The 23,568-nt window shown below is 31.8% G+C and overlaps 3 protein-coding genes across 3 annotated transcripts in view; 2 read left to right on the top strand and 1 right to left on the bottom strand.

The window, feature by feature from the left end:
- The first annotated feature begins 4,883 nt into the window (after positions 1-4,883).
- Positions 4,884-12,710, top strand: LOC132713757 (uncharacterized). The gene is made up of 10 exons (XM_060696438.1): positions 4,884-4,970; positions 5,873-5,944; positions 6,702-6,798; positions 8,093-8,187; positions 8,568-8,642; positions 8,908-9,136; positions 9,814-9,912; positions 10,325-10,384; positions 10,665-10,804; positions 12,566-12,710. Exons 2-9 carry the CDS (start codon positions 5,933-5,935, stop codon positions 10,799-10,801), a joined length of 804 nt encoding a protein of 267 aa, XP_060552421.1. The 5' UTR covers positions 4,884-4,970; positions 5,873-5,932; the 3' UTR covers positions 10,802-10,804; positions 12,566-12,710.
- An 886-nt stretch (positions 12,711-13,596) lies between these two features.
- Positions 13,597-21,768, top strand: LOC132713756 (uncharacterized). The gene is made up of 12 exons (XM_060696437.1): positions 13,597-13,689; positions 14,226-14,279; positions 15,268-15,350; positions 15,908-15,979; positions 16,525-16,630; positions 16,981-17,075; positions 17,455-17,535; positions 17,925-18,246; positions 18,963-19,079; positions 20,049-20,126; positions 20,781-20,920; positions 21,608-21,768. Coding segments are annotated over exons 1-11 (1,146 nt in total). The 5' UTR covers positions 13,597-13,688; the 3' UTR covers positions 20,918-20,920; positions 21,608-21,768.
- Positions 21,769-22,579: 811 nt separating this feature from the next.
- The window catches only part of LOC132713750 (inositol 1,4,5-trisphosphate receptor type 1-like), a 77,607-nt gene continuing 76,618 nt past the window's right edge, over positions 22,580-23,568 (bottom strand). The window contains exon 64 of the mRNA XM_060696430.1: positions 22,580-23,567. Within this exon, the coding sequence (XP_060552413.1) occupies positions 22,836-23,567 (732 nt within the window). The 3' untranslated portion in view covers positions 22,580-22,835. The remainder of the gene's footprint in view (position 23,568) is intronic.

Below are 23,568 nucleotides of genomic sequence, written 5' to 3'. Positions count from 1 at the left end.
CAGTATTAAATTTAACATGTTTATCACATATCCGTGTCGCTTTTGCGTCTCCGTAAAATGGTATTGCACGGTCGTGTTCATTTTAACGCATATGACATTACGTCAAAATATATTCACGGCCGTGCAATTCCATTTTTTACGGAGACGCAAAAGCAGCATGGTTATGTGATAAATAGAGGATATTGAATGAGTGCATCAACCGACTAAAAAGCCTTTAAAGAACGTTTATTTTAGAGACATTGAGGCGAGAACAAATTTAACCACCACAAATATGGTCCAACTATAGTTTTCTTGACGTTTTAGAATGGAAAAGATCTCTGTATTTTACATATAGCACGCTTCCGTAGGGCTACTACCTTTGTGATTATATAACTGCACATCTGAAATCCATACCGTGTTATATTATAGCACAGTTCACTCAAAATCAACATATATCTCCTTGTTTAACCACCCTGAAATTTATTTTCTCACCTTACTTTATACAAGATTCTAATCATACGAATTTTAACAGAGCATTAAGGCCGTTTTACGATACGAATATTCCATACGAAAGGGATCATCGTATTTCATACTCGCTTTTATATGTTAAGTATTTAAGTTTAATTTAGTTTGATTTGATGCAATTTACGCCGCTAGACAGCCAACTTCACGTCGCAAGGCCGCTGGACCGCCAGGCCGCCGGGGCGCTAGGCCGCCAACTTCACGCATCATTAGCACGGTAAATAGCCTGGGTTACTGGGGATGCATTTTACCTGACCCCAATACAAGCAGAGTTGTCTTTCGTGACTCAGTTAACAGAACAGAAATGAACAACAACTCATAACTATTATCAGGAGGGCGTATAAGGTCCACCGTTGACCTCTTGTTTTGTTGCATTATAAGATAATTGATCTATAAACAGAACAACAGCGATTTATAAGATGACATACTAAAATCTTATCTATAAGACGTGTAATTTTATACACATTTTGGGAAAGCTATCCCTAGTTATAACTGCTCAAACTTTACATTAGACATAAGACCTAGGTCCCAGATAAGACTTTGATTTCTCCGGAAACAAGTAGGTTTTACTTTTTTGTTAAATTCCTTTTATTTTTGTGTTTGGTTAGAAAGAAGTTTTACTATTTAGTAAGCTGAATACATATGGGACTTTCACGAAATGAATATCATGTATTGTTTCATTGTCCAGTGTACTGTGATATTAGAGAAAAATTGTTTCATCGTGCAATAGATCATAGTGACTTATTTTTAACTCTATCTGATGCCAATAAATTTGATTTTTTGTTTTCCAACCCAGATATGATAAGAATCTGTGACAAAACCTGCTATCTTATATTACAAAGACGGGTAGTTTTTATTTGTAAATAATCTTTCTTAATTAGATTGTATGTATAGATACATATACTTTTCTTACTTAAGCTGTTTCTAATGAGTTTTCTCTTATGCGTTTTTATTATTTTTTATAAATTCATTTATCCTATTCCTATAGTTCATTTAGTTTTTGTATTTTCTGACCGAAGGTCAGTAAATACATAGCTGACATGCAATCTCTGATACAGAATTTCACGACAAACCTAACAACAAGTAGTTCTCAAAACAGCTTAAAACTAGCGATTTGAAAGAAAGAAATATTTTTATTTTGTTACAAGTATCCAACAAATTACAACGCATTCAAAGTTTAAAAGTAGCGTTTTCTTATAGAACTGTCAATAAATGCACAATTACAAATTACGCGGATGAATTTGATTTTAATCAATGAAAATGCTATTTTTAGCGATGTCGATTACCGAATACTACACAAATAAATCTGACTGCCGAGAAGTGGAATATATAGATTCTACATGTCGGGAAGATTTTCGCTAAATTATTTACTTCAATTTTAAACAACAGGTTTATCCTGAACAAAATACCTCGAAATAAGTAAGGATTACAAACCCGGAATGCAATGAAAGTTCTATATTTAGAATGACTAGATTTTATTCAGGCATCGTTTATATAACTTCTCCGTGGTGCAGGGGTAACGCGCTCGTCTAGTGTGTGAGAGGTCTGGAGTTCAGAACTCAATCGAGGCAACTAAGTGTCTTTGTTAAGGAAGTAGCCATGATATGCAAGGATAAAGTGTGGCTGTCATAAAAAATGAACATAAATGAATGTTTGATGCAACTCTACTGTAGTTATGCAAAATTCCGTATGTATCAAACTCTGGTGCCTTGCTATCTTGAATTATAGTACATAAAAATAAACTTAAATACAGGATAATACATACAGATATACAGTACGATTTATATTAGTACAAAGATCAGAAAATACCACAGAGCTTGCTGCCCTTTGATTATCATTTATTGTTGTGATTTCATGTAATATGTATATGATGTTTGTAACATAATATGACCCAGTCTCTTATAACTCCACTATGAAGTGGCAATATACTTTTTATTATGACTTTATATGAGCCGCGTCACGACAAAACCAACATAATGGGTTTGCGACCAGCATGGATCCAGACCAGCCTGCGCATCCGCGCAGTCTGATCAGGATCCATGCTGTTCGCTTACAAACCCTATTACAAATAGAGAAACTGATAGCGATCACCATGGATCCTGATCAGACTGCGCGGATGCGCAGGCTGGTCTGGATCCATCCTGGTCGCAAACCCATTATGTTGGTTTTGTCATGACGCGGCTCATATCTTGATTGTAACTTGTATGAATGTATATTGATGAGACTTTAATCAAATAATAAAAAATAATGATAACAACTTGACAAATTAAGAAAATTAATTTGTGATAAAACAATACTACTTAAAGTACATGTATCTCTATTTTGTAAAAAACAACAACATATTATATTAAGATTTAGATAATACTTCTCATTCTTCATAGTAAATAAATATATTAAATGTATTGATCTCTTTTTCTTTGTTCATTTTACCTAGTCATGATTATATTCTTTTATATGTGATATTAGTTGATATTCTTCTGTAACCGTTATTTTTCTGTTCAGTCGTTTGTTAAGTTGCAATCAAACAAACAAACAAACAAACAAACAAACAAAACAAACTATTAATGGCAATTTGAATTAAAGATTAATCATATGAACTGAAACAATCCTATGTCCAATGTATTAAAATGTTGTTTTTTGTTGTCTTTTTCAGTGTATAAATCAAGGAGAGCCGTTGTCATCGCAATTTTCTTGTACAAGTGCCTAGTTGTCGGTTAGTTTTTAACCCTTAAAGCGACACGCTTTCAGATAAGCACTAGTTTTGAAAATTTTGAAAAATGCTCAATTAAATTGCAAAAATAATGTTAACTATGCCCAAATATTTACATTAATTTGGTCTCATGTATTTACCTTCTATAGAAATTACCTGTAATATGTCAAAATATACAAAAATAACTTATCCCTAAGTAATGGGTCACAACGTGGAAGTAGTTAACCGATAGAAAATAGTAAATAGAGTGATAAACATATAAAGCATGACAATTGTCATGTGAATAATGAACATCTTAAATACGATTATTCAACACTTCAGATTTAAAAATAAAATATAACTAATCAGGAGGCGCGCAGCTTTAATGTATTTGCAATAATACTGACTTATTCTTGTGAATTCAATTTTAATTTATTTATTTTTATTTCTTTTCATAAACTGACCAAGCTTATTGACTAAAGTCTTTTTTTGCAAATCTACATTTCTATATCCTAAAATGTACTAATTGGAAAAAGAGTTTTTTTTGTTCTCTTAAAAACAGTGCAACCTTTAAAGAGCAACATCCTTTGGAAGACAAAGATTTTGGTTTTTGTGCTGAAAAATGATACTTTACTGTGGTTAGATTTACTGTGTGAAGTTTTACTTTTCAAAAAATTGTTACTGTACAGTTGTTGTAAAATGGTTATTGCTCCACAGAGTGCCACTTTGAACAAGTTATATGTAAAATGTTGTACGGTGTTTATTACCCTATGTAAATTATATTGAAAAAGTTGCACTGTATCTATAACCCTATGTAAATTATATTGAAAAAAGTTGTACTGTATTTATAACCTTATGTAAATTATTTTTAAAAGTTGCACTGTATTAATTACCTCATGTAAATTATATTGAAAAGTTGCACTGTATTTATTACCTATATGTAAATTATATTGAAAAAGTTGCACTGTATAACCTTATGCAAATTATATGGAAAAAGTTGCACTGTATTTATTACCTTATGTAATTTTTTTAGAAAGGTTTCACTCTATTTCTTACCCTTTGTAAGTTAAATGGAAAAAAATGCACTGTATTTATTACCCTATGTAAATTTTATAGAAAAAATTGCACTGTTTTTATTATCCAATGTCAATTATATTGAAAAAGTTTGTACTGTATTTATTAGCTTATGTAAATTATATGGAAAAAATTGCATTGTATTTATTACCTTATGTAAATAGTATGGAAAAGGTTACACTGTGTTTATTACCTTACGTAAATAATATGGATAAGGTTCATTGTATTTATTACCCTACGTAAATTATATGGGAAATTTTGCAATGTTTCTATTACCTTATGTTAATTATATGGGACATGTTGCACTTTATTTATTACCCGATGTAAAATATATCGGAAAGGTTGCACTGTATTTATTACCCTATGTAAATTTTTTGGAAAAAAAGTTCCCAACTGTTTTTTTTATTACCTTATGAAATTTTTAATAAAAAAAAGGGTTTGCACTTATTTAAAACCCTTTATGTAAGCTATTTAAAAATTTAACCCAGATTTTTAAATTTTATATAAAAAACTTTCGTTTTTTTTAAAACTATATGCTATAAAAACCATGATTTTTTTTAAAGAGTCATTTTTTGTTTTTAAATTGAATAACATGTATTAGTTTTATGTTTCCCATGATTTATTTTTCATTTACAAATTTTTACAATGTGACGATGTGCCATTACCGAACCTGTGCCTGGAAGTTGCAGAATGTGGCCCACATGAGGTTTGTACACTTTTTTTATTGAAACATGGATTGATATGAGTTTTACGTGTTCTTATTTTGCTGCCATGAGCCATTTCGATTTTCTCCTCGCCTCTCGATAAATCGTAAATGGAAGATATGCGTCACAATTGACATTATAATTGGTGCAATTTGAAGAGCACGCTATATAAGCTATTTACGAGTATTTCTAATGGCATTACTGATGCCTGTTTTATCAAGTTAAATTATATTTGCATAGCCATTGCCTAAAGATTACTGGTATGTAAATTAGAAACGGGTTCTCAAATTTTAATTACATAGGACACCGGTGGTCTGTATGATTCGCATTTTTTGTTTTTTGTTTGAAAAGCATTTTACATACGAATCTATCACCCGATTTAAAAAAGTTATTATTTTCTTTGAATTTGGATAAGGGCTGTTTTTTTCTCTCGAGCTTAGAAAAAAAACTGCATGGTTGCAGTTGAAATGTTGTTTGTTGCTGGTGAAAAAAATAATTTCATTGCAGATAAAATTATTGTTTGATAAACCTTTTTTGCGAAGACACTTAATTAGTACATAATAATTGTTAAATGTAATGTCAAATAGGCTCAGTTAAGCAATGCATCTCTTTTATTGTGTAGTTTTTTTTGTAAATATACTTGTATTATTAGACAACAGCTCCTATTTGCAGTATATTTACAAACGCATATTGGAATTGCCGTAGTTTTCGACCCTTCAGTCTTCTTCAGCGGCATTTATTATACATACAAAACAAAAGTAATAACGCAACGTCATTAAAAGACGCCCGGTCGTCTGCCGGGTTATTTTTTAGTGTTAACTCTTGTATTATTAGATAAATACCAGTGTATTTTGAAAATATTATATTAGAAGAAAGTATCTACATTATATTTAAATCGTTTAAGGTGTGTGCTGTTCGGCGATATACGACGACCTCCGGAAACTACCGATATCAACAGTCATGTATGGACATATTGGTAATACATCTTTGAATGTTAACCCTTATTAACCTTCTAGACTTCCATATTTCGAGCTGATCAATTGGTTTTTAAAAAGCACATTTTCCCACCATTTCTTTAGAAATGTCAAACATGTGTTGAAAATTTAGCATGTTAGATGTTTGACAACTGAAGAAAGTAGCGCTGAACGTTCAGCAATGTATCATCAGATCATACCGGTAGCAAAATGTGAACAAAGCAGTATTTTGACTACCATACAAAATACTAGTTCACTATAATTATACCAACTGTACCTTTGCTTTGGTGTATACAGAAGTTATAAGTTCATTGCAAAAGTTAAGGCAACTAGTACTGGTAAACTGCCCGACAGTCTGCCCACAAATGATGTGGTGACTGAACTGTGCTCTGGTAAATTCAATGTGCCTTAAACTTCCGTGATCCGGAGTGAAAACTACCATGACCACCACCACCACGCCGATTTATTATAGCATTTTCAGCATTATAAATAAATGTACAGCCTGTAATATTATACACCTTTATCCACAAATTTATACATGATACTTTAATTATATATTCCATAGTTTCATTTTCCTTTGATATTTATCAACTGGTGAAGCTTATTAAAGCGAAACATTTTTTGATATCTTGTGTTGGTTTTGATATTTTTATCCTATAGTTTGTGTAATTAATTCTTTAACCACACGTACATATTTTATGTTTTAATGTAATAGTACTAACTGTTTGTCTTTGAAAATATCTTATTTTGATTGTCTAGAAATGTAGTTCCGTGTCACCCAATCTTGGAACCAATACAACTTGCAGTGAATGTTGTAGTGGAGATCTATGTAACGCGGGTGGCTGCGGGGCACCAGGTAAAATATTACAGTTAACCATATAATAATAATAATAATAATAATAATAATAATAATAATAATAATAATAATAATAATAATAACGATAATAATGATAATAATTATGATGATGATGATGATGATGATATACAAATATGGACTTTCAACTGGTGAGTATGGTAAGTTATAAACTGGAAAAAAATGACCGAGATCAAACTATTACACATCATATTCAGCGGTTGAATAGGCAATATTTCAATCTTGTGACCTGTTATTTTCTTGTAAATCCCAACATTTTTTTCCAATAAACATACAAAAGTCCTAAAAGTCGGGAGTTGTACAGTCCTGAAAGTCGGGAATTGTACAGAAATTGCTTTCTCGTGAAAAATATTTTTTTACAATTACACAATTAACATTCTCACTAGAAACCCTAGTCTTTATTTATTTCACTTTGCCCGCTTAACTTGAAAATTAAACTGAGTAATTTCTCTAAGCTGTACATTCTTTTGAATGATTAAATTTTATTGCCCATCATGTTTTTCATGGTAGATCAAATTAATTAAGTATACATTAAAAAATGTTGGACTTTCTAACATGTTGTGCTAAAAATCTCTTTCTTCCTACCAGTTTCTTTATTTTGTTTTGTTCTAGTTTTGCTCAACAGCGGCAAAACACTGTGATCTGATACTATCTACTACTCAGAGTGTGTCCCCTTGACCTCCCCTGTTGTCCTTGCTAGCACCCAAAATATATGAATAAAAATCAACTTTTAAATTTAGTATTCATAACAATAATTTGCCACTAATTTCACACTATTTAAACAATTTTCAAAACACCTCTAGATTATTAGTCATAACTAACACTACAGAGGTATATTAAAGGGTTGTGTCAGATCTAATTACTAAATTAAATGCAAGTAAGACACTTAGACCCCTTGACTTCACGACCCCCTAGAATATTAAAATGACTTCTAGACCCATTGACACTTAGACCCATTTTCACGTGATTTTTCGACCCCTAGTTGTTAAGACATTTCGACCACTATATCAAAACAAAAAATTGAAAACTTTATGTAAAGCAATAAAGCAACATTGTTTTTAAATCATTTAATGCCGAAAGGGATCAAAATTTCCAGTCAAATTAAGGGGTCTAATTAAGTGTCTAAGGGTTCTAAGTATCATGCCATTGAGTCGAGATGTATTTGGGGTCAAGGGGTCGAAATGCCATAGAGTCAATTAATGGTATGGCTCTATGAAAGTTGTTTACAAAAGACTCCATACAGTTTTCATAAATTATGCTCTTTTCCAATGATAAGGTTTTGATCCAATATTGGGGCCCATATGCTACGCGTGTAATCTTCAGATTGGAGCCGGAAGTTGCAGCAAGATTCAACAGTGTGGCAGAGATCAGGTTATATCACCATGTTCATATCAGGAATCGTATGAATTTATCTTTAAAATATTTTAATTATAGGTTTTTTATGAATTGAACCTAAAGAAACCTTATTCTCCATCATGACACCAATAAGAAGTTAAAGTCAAGGCATGTTTAATATTTTATTGATACAAGCAGAATATATGTTCATGTTAATGTCAAAACTGAAACAAACAATTGATCAGGATCCATGCTGTTCGCTATCAGTTCCTCTAATTGTAATAAAGTTGGTTAGCGAACAGCATGGATCCTGATCAGACTGCACGGATGTGCAGGCTGGTCTGGATCCATGCTAGTCGCAAACGCACTATGTTGGTTTTGTCGTGACACGGCTCAAATCTTTTTCTAATTCCTAGGAATGTTCAATTCGTCCAGTTTACAGACTTGGAGGACCAGATGATCTATTTGAAACAAAATGCACAGGGAAAAACGTATTTATTACATTCATTTACCAAATCTACATGTCGTTAAGATATACAGTGTCTGTTTTCGCTTTTCATAAACTTACAAATACATTTACTTACAATCTATAAATTTTTATTCCACGTGTTCTTTCATAATTTGGTGTTTTCCAAATAAAGAAAAATTAAAGCCGCATTACTACTTATTTAATAAACATGTATAAAACTGTATTTGTAACAGTAAACGTTTGAAGTTTTTATAATTATTTTTATTTGGATTATCTTGTCTCCCCAGGTTTGCGATACTGCTTCAAAAGCAGTACCGTCAACGCTTGTGGGTCGTAAACGATCTAATTGTGCGTTTTGCTGCAATTCAACTTTATGTAACAACTTTGACAACCGTGCATGTGCAAATTTTTTAACACCATCAACATTTGCAACTCCAACAATGTTAGCTAATACACCAACCACCACAGTGAGGACATCATCAAGTGCCACGATAACAGTATCTGCAACATCTGAAGGTAAAATTTAAAAGTGATTTTCAGCTTTTCTACGTTTCATTATTGTCAAATCAAAAGAATTTAGGTGGAAAATGAAATTTCCCGTCGATTTAAAATCATAAGCAAAAAAGGAACCCTTCGATACATCTAATCTACCGGTCCATTCTGTTAATTAGGACGAACGATTCGTTTCCCGAGATTTTATATATGCCTGTACATAGTATAAAGGTCGAATTTGCTGTCGTACTAATACATGTACAATATTGGAGCCGCGTCACGACAAAACCAACATAGTGCGTTTGCGACCAGCATGGATCCAGACCAGCCTGCGCATCCGCGCAGTCTGATCAGGATCCACGCTGTTCGCTTACAAACCCTTAACAAGTAGAGAAACTGATAACAAACAGCATGGATTCTGATCAGGTGTTGCGGATGCGCAGGCTTGTCTGGATCCATGCTGGTCGCAAACCTATTATGTTTGTTTTGTCGTGACGCGGCTCATTTGCTGATCTGCACGCACATTTTTCTTAGATTTGAAATCTAAAAAGAAAATAATTTTTAGATAGCTCTTCTCGTTTGATTGTTATTTTTGTTCATTAGTTTGTATTTTATCTCTAGATATAAATACATTTTGTACTAATGTTGATGTTTGATATTTTCAAATAAGAACAATGAGGTCAGTTGTTATACATTTTTAGGTTGTGAGGACAAGGTAGTCTGTCATACAATAGCCTGTTTATATTCAGTTATTGACTTCTTGACCAAAAACTGCCGAAAAACATGTGGACTTTGCGGTGGTCTGTTTATTTATTTTTTTCTCCTCTGATTGATATAGATCTAAACCTCTTTTTTCTAAATATATCAACGAATCAAAAATCAAACAAGACAAAGATCTTTTCAAATTTCTCTCATCATTTTCAATTTTCCTCCAAAAAATGTTATTCATTTACTTTCAACTTGATTGCCAGTCAGCGTAAAAACTCGACATTGACACAGATCGTGATATGTTTAACATTAAGATATATAAATACATCACACCTCACGAAAGTTTGATGAAATTACTTGTTCGCAAGCATTTTCCGCTTTAACAAAAATAAAATAGACCTCAAGTAAAAGAAAAACACCAAACACTTTAATGTGATATTAAGTAATGCACATACATTGACAAATGTTTTCTTTTTGTTTTCCATTTGGTTTTATATTGTTCAGGAACAGCAAAATTGACCAGTTTGAATCCAGTGACCATCCAAGCTTCTTCTACAGACAACGGTAGTATCTTATATTTTTATGATCTATAATTAAAATCGCCTTACTAAAATTACAAATATTTTGTGGACCTTATCAGAATGTATTTTTGTCTGAATCATAGTTTTCAAAACTCGATGCACTTTGAAAAAAAAGATATTATTCAAACAGACCAATATGTAATAAAGATTACGATTTTATGTTACTTTTTTTAATAAATAAATATGATTTAATAACAAATAAATGTAATTTATTACAAAAAAGCTGTCAATTAATTAAAAGAGGGGTACGTATTTCTTTCTAGGAGTCACTACGCATACACACAGCATATTTTGCAAGGATATTGCCATTGGATGTAACTTCATGCCTGCTTTTTGTACGCTCGATGAATATAAGTCTTGGGCTTTAGTAAATTGTAGAAGGACATGCAATTATTGTTAAACTGTAAGCAATATTCATCAAGCTCTAAATATGTAACATTATTAATTAACTTTTCAATATTAAGCACGTTTTTACTTCAAGTATAAGGCTAATATGAAGTTCACCACATTATGAACATAAAACAATGCCATTATGCAAAAAGTACGGCCTTCATACTGTAAGAAAACTCGGCTATTTTGAGATTGGAGAATTTTGATTTGCTCTCCAGCTCGGCCGTTATGAATTTGCTTTTTGTTTTCATTGAAAACAGTCTCCATTTTGAATTGCTGCAAGGTAGGTCTCCGTGACATTTATAAGATAAAAATCTCATTTGCAATGCCTCACAATAACGGAATACCACATTAGTTATTTTTGTTCACTAAGTACATTGTACTTAATTTTTTAGATTATGTGTAGCTAATAAATAAAATTGACAATAATTGTTTTCATAATGGCCACGTTATTGGGCTTTAGACTGTCGTATAAGCATTCGGCCTTTGGCCTTATTCACATTATATTACTGTTTCATCCGCGCAGTCTGGTCAGGATCCATGCTGTTTAACCAACCCTATTACAAGTAGATAAACTGATAGCGAACAGCATTGATCCTGACAAGAATGCGCGGATATTTACAGATATACTGGCCCCGTGTTCACAAAGATTTAAGGATCAGGCTCAAGATCAGGATCAAATTTAGATACCCTAATATTCTTCATTGTTTATCCTCATAGATAAATATCTGATTATAAATTTGATAAAACTGGACTTGAAATAGCAAATATTTGAAATTTTAGAATAAATTAATTGTTAATTTTGCAAGATATGGTCATTTTACAGTTGATCCAAATATTGATCCTGATCCAAAAATTGATCCTTATTTTGATCCAAATATTTTTGTATTTGTTTTGTTATTTCTTGATTTTATCCCAAAATAGTTTGTTTTCTTTGCAAATCAGCATATTTTTACATTTTGAATATTTACAATTTAATTCAACAAAACACAAATAATTTTAGTAATATTTAACAATGAAAATAAAATCAGGATCACTTGATCCTGATCTTTTCTTAGTGAACACGGGGCCAGGTATACGGTAAGTCTGGGATACCGAGGAGACATCTTCTAAGTGCTTAGTATATCGTACATAAATATACTCATTGTTTTGAAAAATATCTAGATGTGTTTCCATCTGACATAGGCAAATATTCATGCAAATGTAGAACAATGAATCACCTAATTCCAATTGAAAAAGGCAAACATTTGGCAATTGATAATAATAATTGGCTTTGTTCCTAATGTCCGTATAAAGCTATTGGTAATGAATTTCACTACTTATTTGCATGTTGAAGTTTCATGACATAAGACTTAAATCTCTTCTTCTCAGTTTTTTATATTCATCCCATTATTTTTGAACTTGACAGATTAAAGAATATTTGTGATTAAAAAAATTCTACTAAAATTATCTTTATTTTGTAAAAAACACTATGTTAAAATTTAGATAATTAATACTTCTCATTCTCAATTCCCATTTGTTACAATGTAAAATGCATGTAGTATTGAATTCAGTAGTTGAAATGAACAATATGGATTCCTTTTTGTTTCTTTAACTAGTCATGATTGTATTCTTTTATTATGATATTAGTGATTTTTGACTGTTATTTTTCTGTTTGTTTGTTGTTATAACCAGTTACATATTATGTGCCTTAGTTAAATAAGAAATGAAACTGAAACATTTTGCAGGATGTGAGCAATATTATGATTTCATACTCTTCTTGTTCTCGTTTCAGAGTTTGTGTCCGTGATTGCGTCTCAAAACTATTTATGTCTGTTTTGATCTACAAATGAAACTGACCCATATTTTCATTGTTTGTTTACTGACTTTTTATAGGTCAATAGAACTATAAATGGAAGAAAATAAATATTAGTTACCTTTGACATGCTATCATTGCTTTTCCTTTCTTTTGATTTGAAACTTTTAAACAATAAAAAAGAAAAAGGACCAACGACATGGAAAATATATAAATATTATATAAAATAAAAGTTTCAATAATAACAACACATAAAGATATAACCAAAACACAACAAAAAACTAAAATAAAATAAATAGAAAAATAAAAACAATAGATTAATTAAAGGAACATAACTGAGATACTAAAGCCTACAAACATAAAATTTGAATTTCTTACATAGGTCAACTGAGGAAGTTAAAACAGAAAAATGTGCACAAGGTAATAAGTTGAAAATCGTATTTTTGTGTTACTCTTAACCTAATTTCAAGGAAAAATGGCTACAACGCTCCTCAATCTGTGTTCATTTGCAAAATTAGAATGTTTAGAAGAATTATTCTGGAATAACAGAGAGAGGGAATGATTTGAAATTTTGCTCTAAAGTTATTACTCTAGAACTGCATGAAGTTAAACAAAAATGTCGCAAAAATAGATTTCCTGTCCCGTCATGTCAAAAAAAAAAAAAAAAAAAAAAAAAAAGTGAAATCCCCTTAGATTCGTAAGCGTGTTTTAAAATATTTTATAAATAGTAGTTTTATATACCCTATAGAAACAATTTTTTTAAAATAAAAAAATGCCAACACATAAATTTAATTGAAATTTAAATTTTAAAAAAACGCAACTATTGCGCTTGAATAAATCAAGTGCGAAATCATATCTATCCTATCTTTTTCTAACTAAATTATGTTATTAAATGATATAATCAAATGATGCTAATTTTAACTATTTTCAAATAGACCAATCCTTCCGAGATGTTGTGTTTACGCAAGTCAGTTATAAGTTAGTACATGGACTAAATAGATATTAGATAAATTTAAACCCGTCTCTATCGTTATATTGTCTTATCTTTAGTTGGTCTTAAATTCCATAAATTCCACACTTTTCGTCCATACAGATAGCATAAAGTAAGTCTAATGTTTACATATTTGTTTAATAAATATATGTTTGAAAGTTAAATATATACAAAAACCTTGTTTCTTTAGTCTTTTACTTTAAATTTTCGTACCTTATAATTGTAATGATTATATTAGACTGTATGACACATATTCCATTGTGAACATTTGATGAAATTTCATTGTTGGTTGGGTTTAAGTTATACAAGTATTGTAAAGGTCATATGGCGACATTTCCATTTTAATGTTGGAGGAACACTTCATGTGCCATTTCGTGTGCACAAATACAAGCACAAACAGACATGTAACTATGGATTTTCCGTAAACTATCCGGATAGCTTCCCTTCTTGATAAAATCCAAAGTCTCTGACGGTATTCGAACCAACTAAGTTAAGGTACAATGTTTCGATGTCTGAGAGCTTTAACTTGATAATTTCTGTTGCCATGTATTCATGGTGTTTGTAAACTATTACTTTATATTGTTTGATGATAATCGTAATATAAATGTCATATGACTGATCTCAAATAAATACTTTTGTCATTTTCAGTGCAGAAAAGGCTCGCATTTGTTGTGGTGTTTTTGCACCATCTTCTAGTTGTTGGTGAGATATATATTTTAAAGACTTTATCTAATTCATATGATATATAAGATATAATTATTTGCCTAATGTTTTGTTTAAAATGTTTTTTATTTCTTTGAATAGATGCTAAGAAAATTCAGACAAAGTCAAAACAAGTAAAGGACCAAATACAAGTAAAAGAAAGTAAAAGAAAGAACATCGAAGCACGATGCTATATGATTTGTACGAGTGGGCATAGCCACCGAGTATTAATCAGATTGCCGAGCATTTATATGGTCTTTCTCTTTTGTATCATAGCTAAAATATAAACACGTTTCATGTTGTCACATTATGAAACCCCAGAAAAAATGTAACCAATGAACGAACATCTGAATATAATATTTATATCGATTTCCCTTTCTCTGTCGTTACAATAAATAAACCCCAGAAAAAATGAGCCAATCATTGGGCCTGCTCTAGAGTAAGGGTAACTAATACCTGCACTCCAGTTTAGACGCACTAGGGTGCATGTATAGTGTATAGATTTAACTGCTGACGTCATTTTCAAACGAAAGGTCCAAACTATGAGTCGAGTCATATTACAACCTTTGCAGAGCGACACCCTTAAGAAGATATATATTTCAGTTGTTATTGGGAGATGATGCATTAGTGAGATTAGATATTTTCGAAGGCTTACTTAAAAGAAAATGATATAAATTAAAAGAGTGTTGCTCTGCTGAGTTTGCTCTTAAAATAACTTTTTCAAATACATTGACAGTATAGAGAAAATGGACCCCAAAAGAATGATCAAATTGACAAAATTGAAAATGCTTCAGGCTCGGTTCGATTGACTCTATTCGTGGACGATACTGGAAAGTATAAGTTACCGTCCACGCTTCGTAGAACCAAAACATATATTTTTTTAAAAAAACGGACAACAATCATATAAGTAAACACTTTTCAAGGACATAAATTGTGACACAGTGTGACCTATATGATGAATGCCATTTATGATATGATTTAATTTTAGTTACTAGTTACAAATGTTTACAATGTGATGATGTACCTTTGCCAAATTTGTGCGAGGAGGTTGGTGAATGTGGTGAACACGAGGTAATCATACCAAATATAAACATTGGAGCTTTAATCAAAACTGCATAAGTGATGCTTCCGTGTAAAACAACAATGGATCAACGCAATCAAGTTTATATAGGCTTTATTCCTAATCATACAAAAAATAATTCATGATATATAGTTATTACACAAGCATAAGAAATATTGTAAAATTGAAAATGTTGAAATAATTAAACATATGCTTCTTCCAGTCATGACCTCCGCCGTTCGTTATTTACAATGCTATTATTTAGTTTATTTAAGTTAGTTTGACTTATGGGACCGCTTAAAACACACAACTTACCTAAATTATTAACCGATGACTTAAACCACACACGAAATACTGTATTTGCCACTCACCGAGTACTTACATCACTTAAGTTGCACATTTTATGGTGATAAGGCAAACAATTTGTACTGTTTAAAACAAATATCCCATTGAAATCACTACTTTTTAGCATCTAAAAGAAAACTTAATTCAATTTATTTAGATATTTTAATCAATAATTTAACAGAGATATTCCAGGCAACTGACAGTGTTCATTTTTTTTTTTTAGTTTTGTGCAATAAAGCAGTATGTAAATGCAGCCGGAAGCTTTCGTTATCAACTATCGTGCAGAGACAAAAAGGTGGATAACATTTCAACTACAAATTACTGTAAACTTTGACTGAGAATAATTCTTAATAATATAACAGCTAGGATGAATGAAATTATAATGTACAATTCAATAATAGAAGATATAGTCAAATAAAATGTACTTGGACGCAGAAACTTGTATACATGAATATGAATTTAAGTTCTTGATGTAGCTTACATAATTTTATTAAGGATGTGATTGGTTTAACTAAGAAAAATTGTTTCTGACGTCAAACATTCCTGTACCATTGATTTAACTTAGGAAAAATTGTCGCAAAATTTGGCGTAGTTAAAACAAAAACAAATAATCAATAAATCTATCAACATTATGTTATGTATATGAAACTTGTCCATGTATAGAATTTAAATAATCTATGTTTATCTTGCCCTGGTGAAGACCATGTATAGGTTTCAATGTCCTTGTGAAGAGAAAAGAGAAAAGAACTGAACAATTATTTGTTGAAAAATATCATCCTTTAATACTTGTACGATAACTGCCAAAAAAATGGTTAACTGTTCGATTGTTTTTCTCTCTAGCAATGCGGAACTAGGCAATCTGTTATTGGGAAGAGAAACGACTTTTTGGCATGTTCCGAGTGTTGCCAAGGCGATTTGTGCAATGTGGCAGGTTGTGGACAGAAAGGTCACAATCTTATATATCTAAATACAATCCATCTGTTTTCTTTATTTTATTCTATATTAATTACTGCCTCTAGTCTCAGGTAAAAGCATTGCTCTCAAACATTTATTGGTGAAGTAATATTGTTCTTGACAATTTTAGCTGATTTAGCTAATGATCTTTTCTTCATACAGTTTTAACTATGATAGTGTTTTATATAATTATACTCATTGTATATCTGCAATAAAAATCTAACAATATCACAAAAGATAATATTTACAAAAGCAAGTCGTTATTATACTATTCGTGACTGACCTTTTCATTAGTCTAAGCGTTTTCAACTTCGTTCTCTGATTTCATTGACACATATTCAGGATTTGATCCCGTCTATGGACCTTTATGCTATGTTTGTCCGTTACAACTTGGAAGTAACACTTGTGGTAAAGTTCAACAATGTGGCAGAGACAAGGTGAGAGCTTCTGTAATAAATACATAATTATTGTATCGTTGAAGGAACTGTTGTTCCATTTTGTTTGTCATTTTGTTCAACTATTCTGGTTTGTTTATTACTTCTGGCCAAATGAAGCTTGGACTGCAAATAAGTGTGCATTAACCTGCCATCAATAGCAGGCTTAGGAAACAAATCAGTTACCACTTGAAAAAAACATCGTTATAATTCTTAAAATCTTACTAAAGGTGAAATAAATCATGTTCCAAAAAGTTGCCTTTTCACTTAAATCAAATCCGTTAACAGAAATGTTATCTAATATTTTGATTATCTTAAAATAAAGTAAAGATTGTTCATTCACTCTATTAAATGATATGACACCTTCTGATTTCCCCTTTAGGTTTGTTCAATTCAACCTGTGTCAAGGGTCGGTGCGCCTGATAATTTGTTTGAGACCAAATGCGTGGAAAGAAATGACCGGGTAAAATATTATCCTTTATTGTGAAATTAAGAATGATATTATCAAGTTACAAATACATTAGAAAGAACACTTGTAGCACTATTTTGTGATAAATCTTTTTGGATATTTAAGACTTTGCTAAGTTTTTCTAAATCTATTTGAAAATAATGTTTTAGAGCGCGCTTTTATTGTATTGATCATTTAAAAAAAATTAGTTATCATTTTTGAAAAGTTATAATTTGTGAAAATATGATAATCTTGTATGAAAGAGAACTTTTAACAAAATTATATTCATACAAAGTTTTTTTCTAAGTAGTAAATTGTAAGATTGTCTTAAGTTTTTTCTAAGTAGTAAATTGTAAGATTGTCTTAAGTTTTGTTATTACACTACATGCAATTATATTAAAAAGATGTGCGGAGCGCATGACGAGATTGACTCGTCGATGATTGTTGGCAGAAAACGGTCATCTTGTAGCGTTTGTTGTAATTCTACAATGTGCAATGACTACGATTCAAGACCTTGTGTTCCATCTTCCACGACGGCAAAGCCAATGTCATTGACATCACCAATAGTTAATACAATAATGTCCACATCATCATCATCATCATCTCCTCCGTCTACGAAAATGTCTACGGTAATGGAAACGTCTAGATATACGTTGCCGACCACGAAAACAGCAACAACGACAAAGGCAGCACATGGCTTTACGACTGCGCCTGTCACACAGGAAGGTAACGGAACATCGTATTTTATAACACTTTATTGCTGTTTTTATGTCATGGTTGTTTCCTGTATGAATTCAGACCGGTCCATTTGATACGATACTGACGGGATTTAAATCTAAAAAAATACCGCTCTGAAAAAAAACCGTCAAAAGCGCAACCAATGTTATGACTCGTGCTCAGACTACACTGTAATGGCTTTATTATCGTGGAAAGGCTTAACACTTTGTTCAAGCATGTTTAAGCTCAGATCTCGTTCATATTGTAAGTCCTAATTGGAATATATATTGTTAATCATAGAAAGTCATTAAACATTGGAATATCTATTCGATTAATTTGAAAAATTAACTGATCGAATCATAGTGGATCCCTTTATTGCAATACCACGTATGCTTTTATTCATTATCTGCTGTTACTTAATATATTTTTGACATGATTAAGTGCAGAGTAACCGCAATTGTACAAGTATGCCATAGTATATAAAATTATGAAAAGCTCTGAATTGTTCTTGAGTAAACCCAAGTACAGTTATCGCTACAATGATATAGCTACTAAATATGTGTATGAACGAAATTAAACAATGAGAGCAACTGAATGAAAAAGTCGTGCGTTTTAAAATACTGCAAAAGATGTATAAAACATTTCTGTTTCCAACCATTGAACACTTTTTTTTAAAAGACGTTTTAACTTAATTAATTGACATTGTATTTTCTTTTTAATTTCAGTTTGTGAAGACAAAGCAAAGTGTTACGTCATTGCCTGTAATATATCAAAGCATGAATATATTGAAGTGAATTGTCGAAAAACTTGTAATCTTTGTGGAACGCCTCAAGCAACAACCCGTATGTAAACAAATTTCTATGCATGTAGAGTGAATTTTCTGTTAAATATTGCCAAGAAAATGAATAAGAGATTTAATTTGTAAGTTTGAAAAATAAAAACTTAAGTTCACAATGATGACAAATATCATTAAAAAGGGTTCGGTCTTTAAAATCGTTAATGTCGTTTAGAGCATCTTTTTCAGGATTATCATCTTACTCAAAGGAATTCCTGGTAATCATGTTCGAATTATTTGTAAAAAATAGATAAGAATATGTACAGTTTAAATATAGTGTCAGGTGTTTCATTTTCCCATTTTGCAATGATTGCTGTTGTGAGAATAATTAATATTGTAACAAAAGAAACACAATAACATTGTTGCTCGACCATTTCGAAGAACATTTTCAAGTCATTGCTTTAGTCAGGTTTTCGTTGACGTTGAACATTATATTTTCCATTTCTTAATTATTTGTCATCATACTTCGAAACAACATTCCTGTAAAACAAGACGTTTATGGAGACTAGATTGAACTTGAATCTTGAATTATAAGTGACCTTGACCTTCAAGGTTAACTTTTTAAATATTTTTTATTATGTCACAAAATCGACACGTTGAATTATTTAACAATGGCACGCGGGTATCAAGGTCAAATTATTGAAATTTACTTAACTGAAAGAGCAAAAAGAGACAAAACTGACATGATGATTAATAAAATGAATTTTATTTTTACCTTTGAATGATCTTCACTTTTAAGGTCAAATATGAAATTTGAATCTAAATTTTTACAAGAAAATTATGTTTTTTTTTGGAAGTACTCTTGTCCTCTGATGTGTTTGACTATGGAAATAAGCAAAAATCGAGCGCGGACCCCGCTAGGCGCAGGCTCTTGTTATCTGGTGTTTGGATTCGAACAATAATGGTTAAAGCTATTAACTTTGATAAAAGATGGCAACTGAGTTATTTTGCATACTTATAGAATCTTTTCTTGTAGCTGCTAAAACCACACCAAAACCAACTTCACCTTCAACGATTACCACCACTTCTAGACCATCAACGACAAGCACCACAGGTACTCTAATCGATTGATTTTATAACCTGGTTCCTTGTTATCTAATGAAAGATTAGGATCGGTATCAAAGGATCCTGATTTCATTTTGATTATTTGATGATCCAAAATTGATCGCATTTTGCTAGGATTAAATGATATATAAACTAAATGTAAAATATCGTTGATTTGCGTGAAACAATCCTATTTTTGGATGAAATCGACGAATAACAAAAATAATTACAGAAATAATCGGACCCAAATAATCGGACCCAATTTGAGGATCGAGATCAATATTTTGATCAACTGTAATATGACAATATTTTGTAAAATTAAAAGAAATGCATACTAAAATTTCATAAACAGTCTATTTCAATTCTCACTAATTCAATGACAAACAATGGAGAATATTTGAAATTTGATGCTGATGTTTATCCTGCTCCTTAAATCTTGGTCACGGCGCTTGAAATACGTTGAACGTCGTTATGTTCATCAAATCTAGCAAATATGAAAAATTTAGCGTTTGTTCATGGTAGCATATGAAAATTTTTGTCCGGAATGTACCAACAAAACTTTGAACACATCGAATATTATTACTACTTTATTAAACAAATCAAAAGTTAATGTAATATACGCTAACAGTTTGCTTTCCACAAAAAATGAATTTATATATTTCAGGGGTTTCTGGCCATACCCATAGCCTTTTCTGTCACGACATTGCCGTTGGATGTAACACAACTTTGAACTATTGTATTATTCCGGAATATAAGGGCTGGACTTTAACGAACTGTAGAAAAACTTGTAATTATTGTTGAAATGTAAGTTATGTGAGTTTTAATCCTATAGCAGTTATAAATACATTATCAAATTGCTAGAGTTTAATCAAACCATGATTTGCAACTTACCTTATTCGAACAAAATGTACTCATGAAAGAAATTAATACATTTTACGAAGCCCGTATAGTTACATCCGTTTAAAAACATTTTTTTAATTTCGTATCATTTCGTAAGAAAACGTAATATTCTAAGATTACAAACTACTTTTTTTCGTAAAAAAGGAAGTTTTATTTTGTAAAAACAAATATCTTTTCGTACAATCGTAATAGTAATTCGTAAAAACGGAAACCAATTTCACACAAAACGTAAAACTTAATCATATAAGCAGCTGCCGTTTCAAAAAGAAAAATTGTGATCCTTTATACTAGTTTTAACTCAAACCTTTCGTAGGCAAATACATTTGAGCCGCGTCACGACAAAACCAACATAATGGGTTTGCGACCAGCATGGATCCAGACCAGCCTGCGCATCCGCGCAGTCTGATCAGGATCCATGCTGTTCGCTTACCAACTCTATAACAAGTAGATAAACTGATAGCGAACAGCATGGATCCTGATCAGACCGCGCGGATGCGCAGGCTGGTCTGGATCCATGCTGGTCGCAAACCCACTATGTTGGTTTTGTCGTGACGCGGCTCATTTATTTTAGTATCATTCTTATATTTTCAGGCAACGACGTCGATATACATGTATATTCACCCGTTCAAAGGACTGGTCTAGTTTCGTTTTTTACCATTAATAGCAATGGAAATAATCAAGAATGTCATATTTTGTTAGCCATAATCTGTTCTTGTTTTTTTCTTTATAATTAAAATATTTAACTCAAATGACCACGTGTCATTAATTTTTCCGATCTTAATTTTTGAAAAGATGACCAACAAATTGATATCATTCTGTAATGAATGTCTCGAAGCATTCTGTAACACGTGGATATTGTCACTCCATAGATGATATCATACACACGTTTTATAGAACTCATGTAAACCTGAAATAATAAAGAGCTACAGACAAGGAAATCTTTATTGCTGATCACATCATATCTATTTCACTACCAATTCGAAGAATTTCTACAGTTTTCAAAGTAAACAAATGATGAAATGTTACCTAGCACCTCGACTGATATTACTATTTTTTGCACAATGTATATATAGGTTAACCATTCTTCACGCCCCAAGTACCGCCTTAAACAGTATTCTATCTTGAATACACTGATGAAGTACAAGACAACCTTTTCGAGCTGCAATAAGTCTGGCTAAATTGAAACAAAACTCGATAGGTAATGAAACACTGTATTTGAAAGGATAATGTGAACAGAATAAAATCACAATAATGACAACATAAAAATTTTTAAAGGGCCAAAATTTATAAAGAATTTTTTAAGCGTAAAGCAATAAAAAATTCCATTGATTTTTTCAACAGCCCCAACAATTTATGAACATCAATATTAAAAGATATTTAAAAATTGATATAAAAAAAAGGGGAGAAAAAAGGGCCCAAAGGGTGCATTTTAAAGTAAAAAAAATATCTTTTTAAAAACCAACTATTGTACATTTTAAAAATGGAATAAATTTGCATCCAAAATGACAAAAAATTTTACCAAAAATGTTATTTTTACTTTTAAAACGACAATTTTAAAAAAATGCATACATTTTGAAAAAAAGCTCAGTTGCTAACGTTGGACGACTTTAAATCGCAATTAGTTTTCGAACTAACCACATTTGCTACCATTTAGAAAACACTGAATTTACGTCTAATTTCTCTACATTGCTTTGCATATTATCGCATAAGTTTGTCCTCCACTCATATGTATATATATTTTAAACGCTGTGCATTTAGGATTATATATCTGAACTTCTTAATTAGACGTTGTTAGATATTTTAATGATGGTAACATGGTCTAAAAGCGCGTTTCAGGTGTTCCGCCGTCTGACGTTATACTATCAGCGTCATCTCTGTCAAGGTCACGATCTGGTGGTAATGTCAGTGGTCTACCTTCAGGGTATGTTTGTGAAAGACGCCTTTCTTGTGAGTATTGTTGTGATAATTGTCTCAAGTATGGCATCGGGTCAGACTCAGCAAAGAAAGAGGTATGCTCTCTTGGCGAGGTTGCCAAACTGAGTCTTGGACTTCTTAATGACTGCCGCCGACTAAACGGAACAGGAGTTATATCAAGTAAGTCATTGTCAACACCGAAGAGTGTTGGGCTTTGTGCACGATCCTCATACCCTAAGGCTCCTATAAGAGGTTCCTGATCATCATCGAAGCCTCTGGATGAACGGCGATACAAGGTTTCTCTTGGATCTAGCGGACTTACGCTGCGTCGCCGGCGGTATCTGTCATGACGATTAGCAGGTGGCTGATAGCCAGGGCCTACTCCACTGGGGCGTCTTTGAAGGGCAGAAATACTTGGTCTTCTTGAATAAGATGGCGACAGACCTTGTGGTGGACTTTCAATTGCAAGTTGTAGTGTGTCTTGGTGAGTGAATTGTTCGTCTTGCTGTGCACTCGATAGAAGATCCTCGGATGACCTTGTTTGTAAACTTGCCTTTTTACGGAATGAACCAAGCCGATGCTTTTCTTCCCAAGCTTTCTGTCTCATTCTTTCCTCTAGACGCTTCTTCTCTAGTTCC

The sequence above is a fragment of the Ruditapes philippinarum genome, unplaced genomic scaffold (assembly GCF_026571515.1).
Source record: "Ruditapes philippinarum isolate M1 unplaced genomic scaffold, ASM2657151v2 ctg272_1_1_1_1, whole genome shotgun sequence".
In the NCBI taxonomy this organism is placed as follows: Eukaryota; Metazoa; Mollusca; class Bivalvia; order Venerida; family Veneridae; genus Ruditapes; species Ruditapes philippinarum.
The sequence above is the reverse complement of the archived record's forward strand: the minus strand, read 5'-3'. Positions and strand labels throughout refer to the sequence as shown.

Excerpts from the sequence above, each read along its gene's own strand:
- LOC132713756 (XM_060696437.1), top strand. Across the intron at positions 14,280-15,267 it reads GCACCATCTTCTAGTTGTTG|TTACTAGTTACAAATGTTTA; the intron begins GTGAGATATATA and ends ATTTAATTTTAG. Across the intron at positions 20,127-20,780 it reads ATCAACGACAAGCACCACAG|GGGTTTCTGGCCATACCCAT; the intron begins GTACTCTAATCG and ends TATATATTTCAG.
- LOC132713757 (XM_060696438.1), top strand. Across the intron at positions 8,188-8,567 it reads AACAGTGTGGCAGAGATCAG|GAATGTTCAATTCGTCCAGT; the intron begins GTTATATCACCA and ends TCTAATTCCTAG. Across the intron at positions 8,643-8,907 it reads CAAAATGCACAGGGAAAAAC|GTTTGCGATACTGCTTCAAA; the intron begins GTATTTATTACA and ends TTGTCTCCCCAG.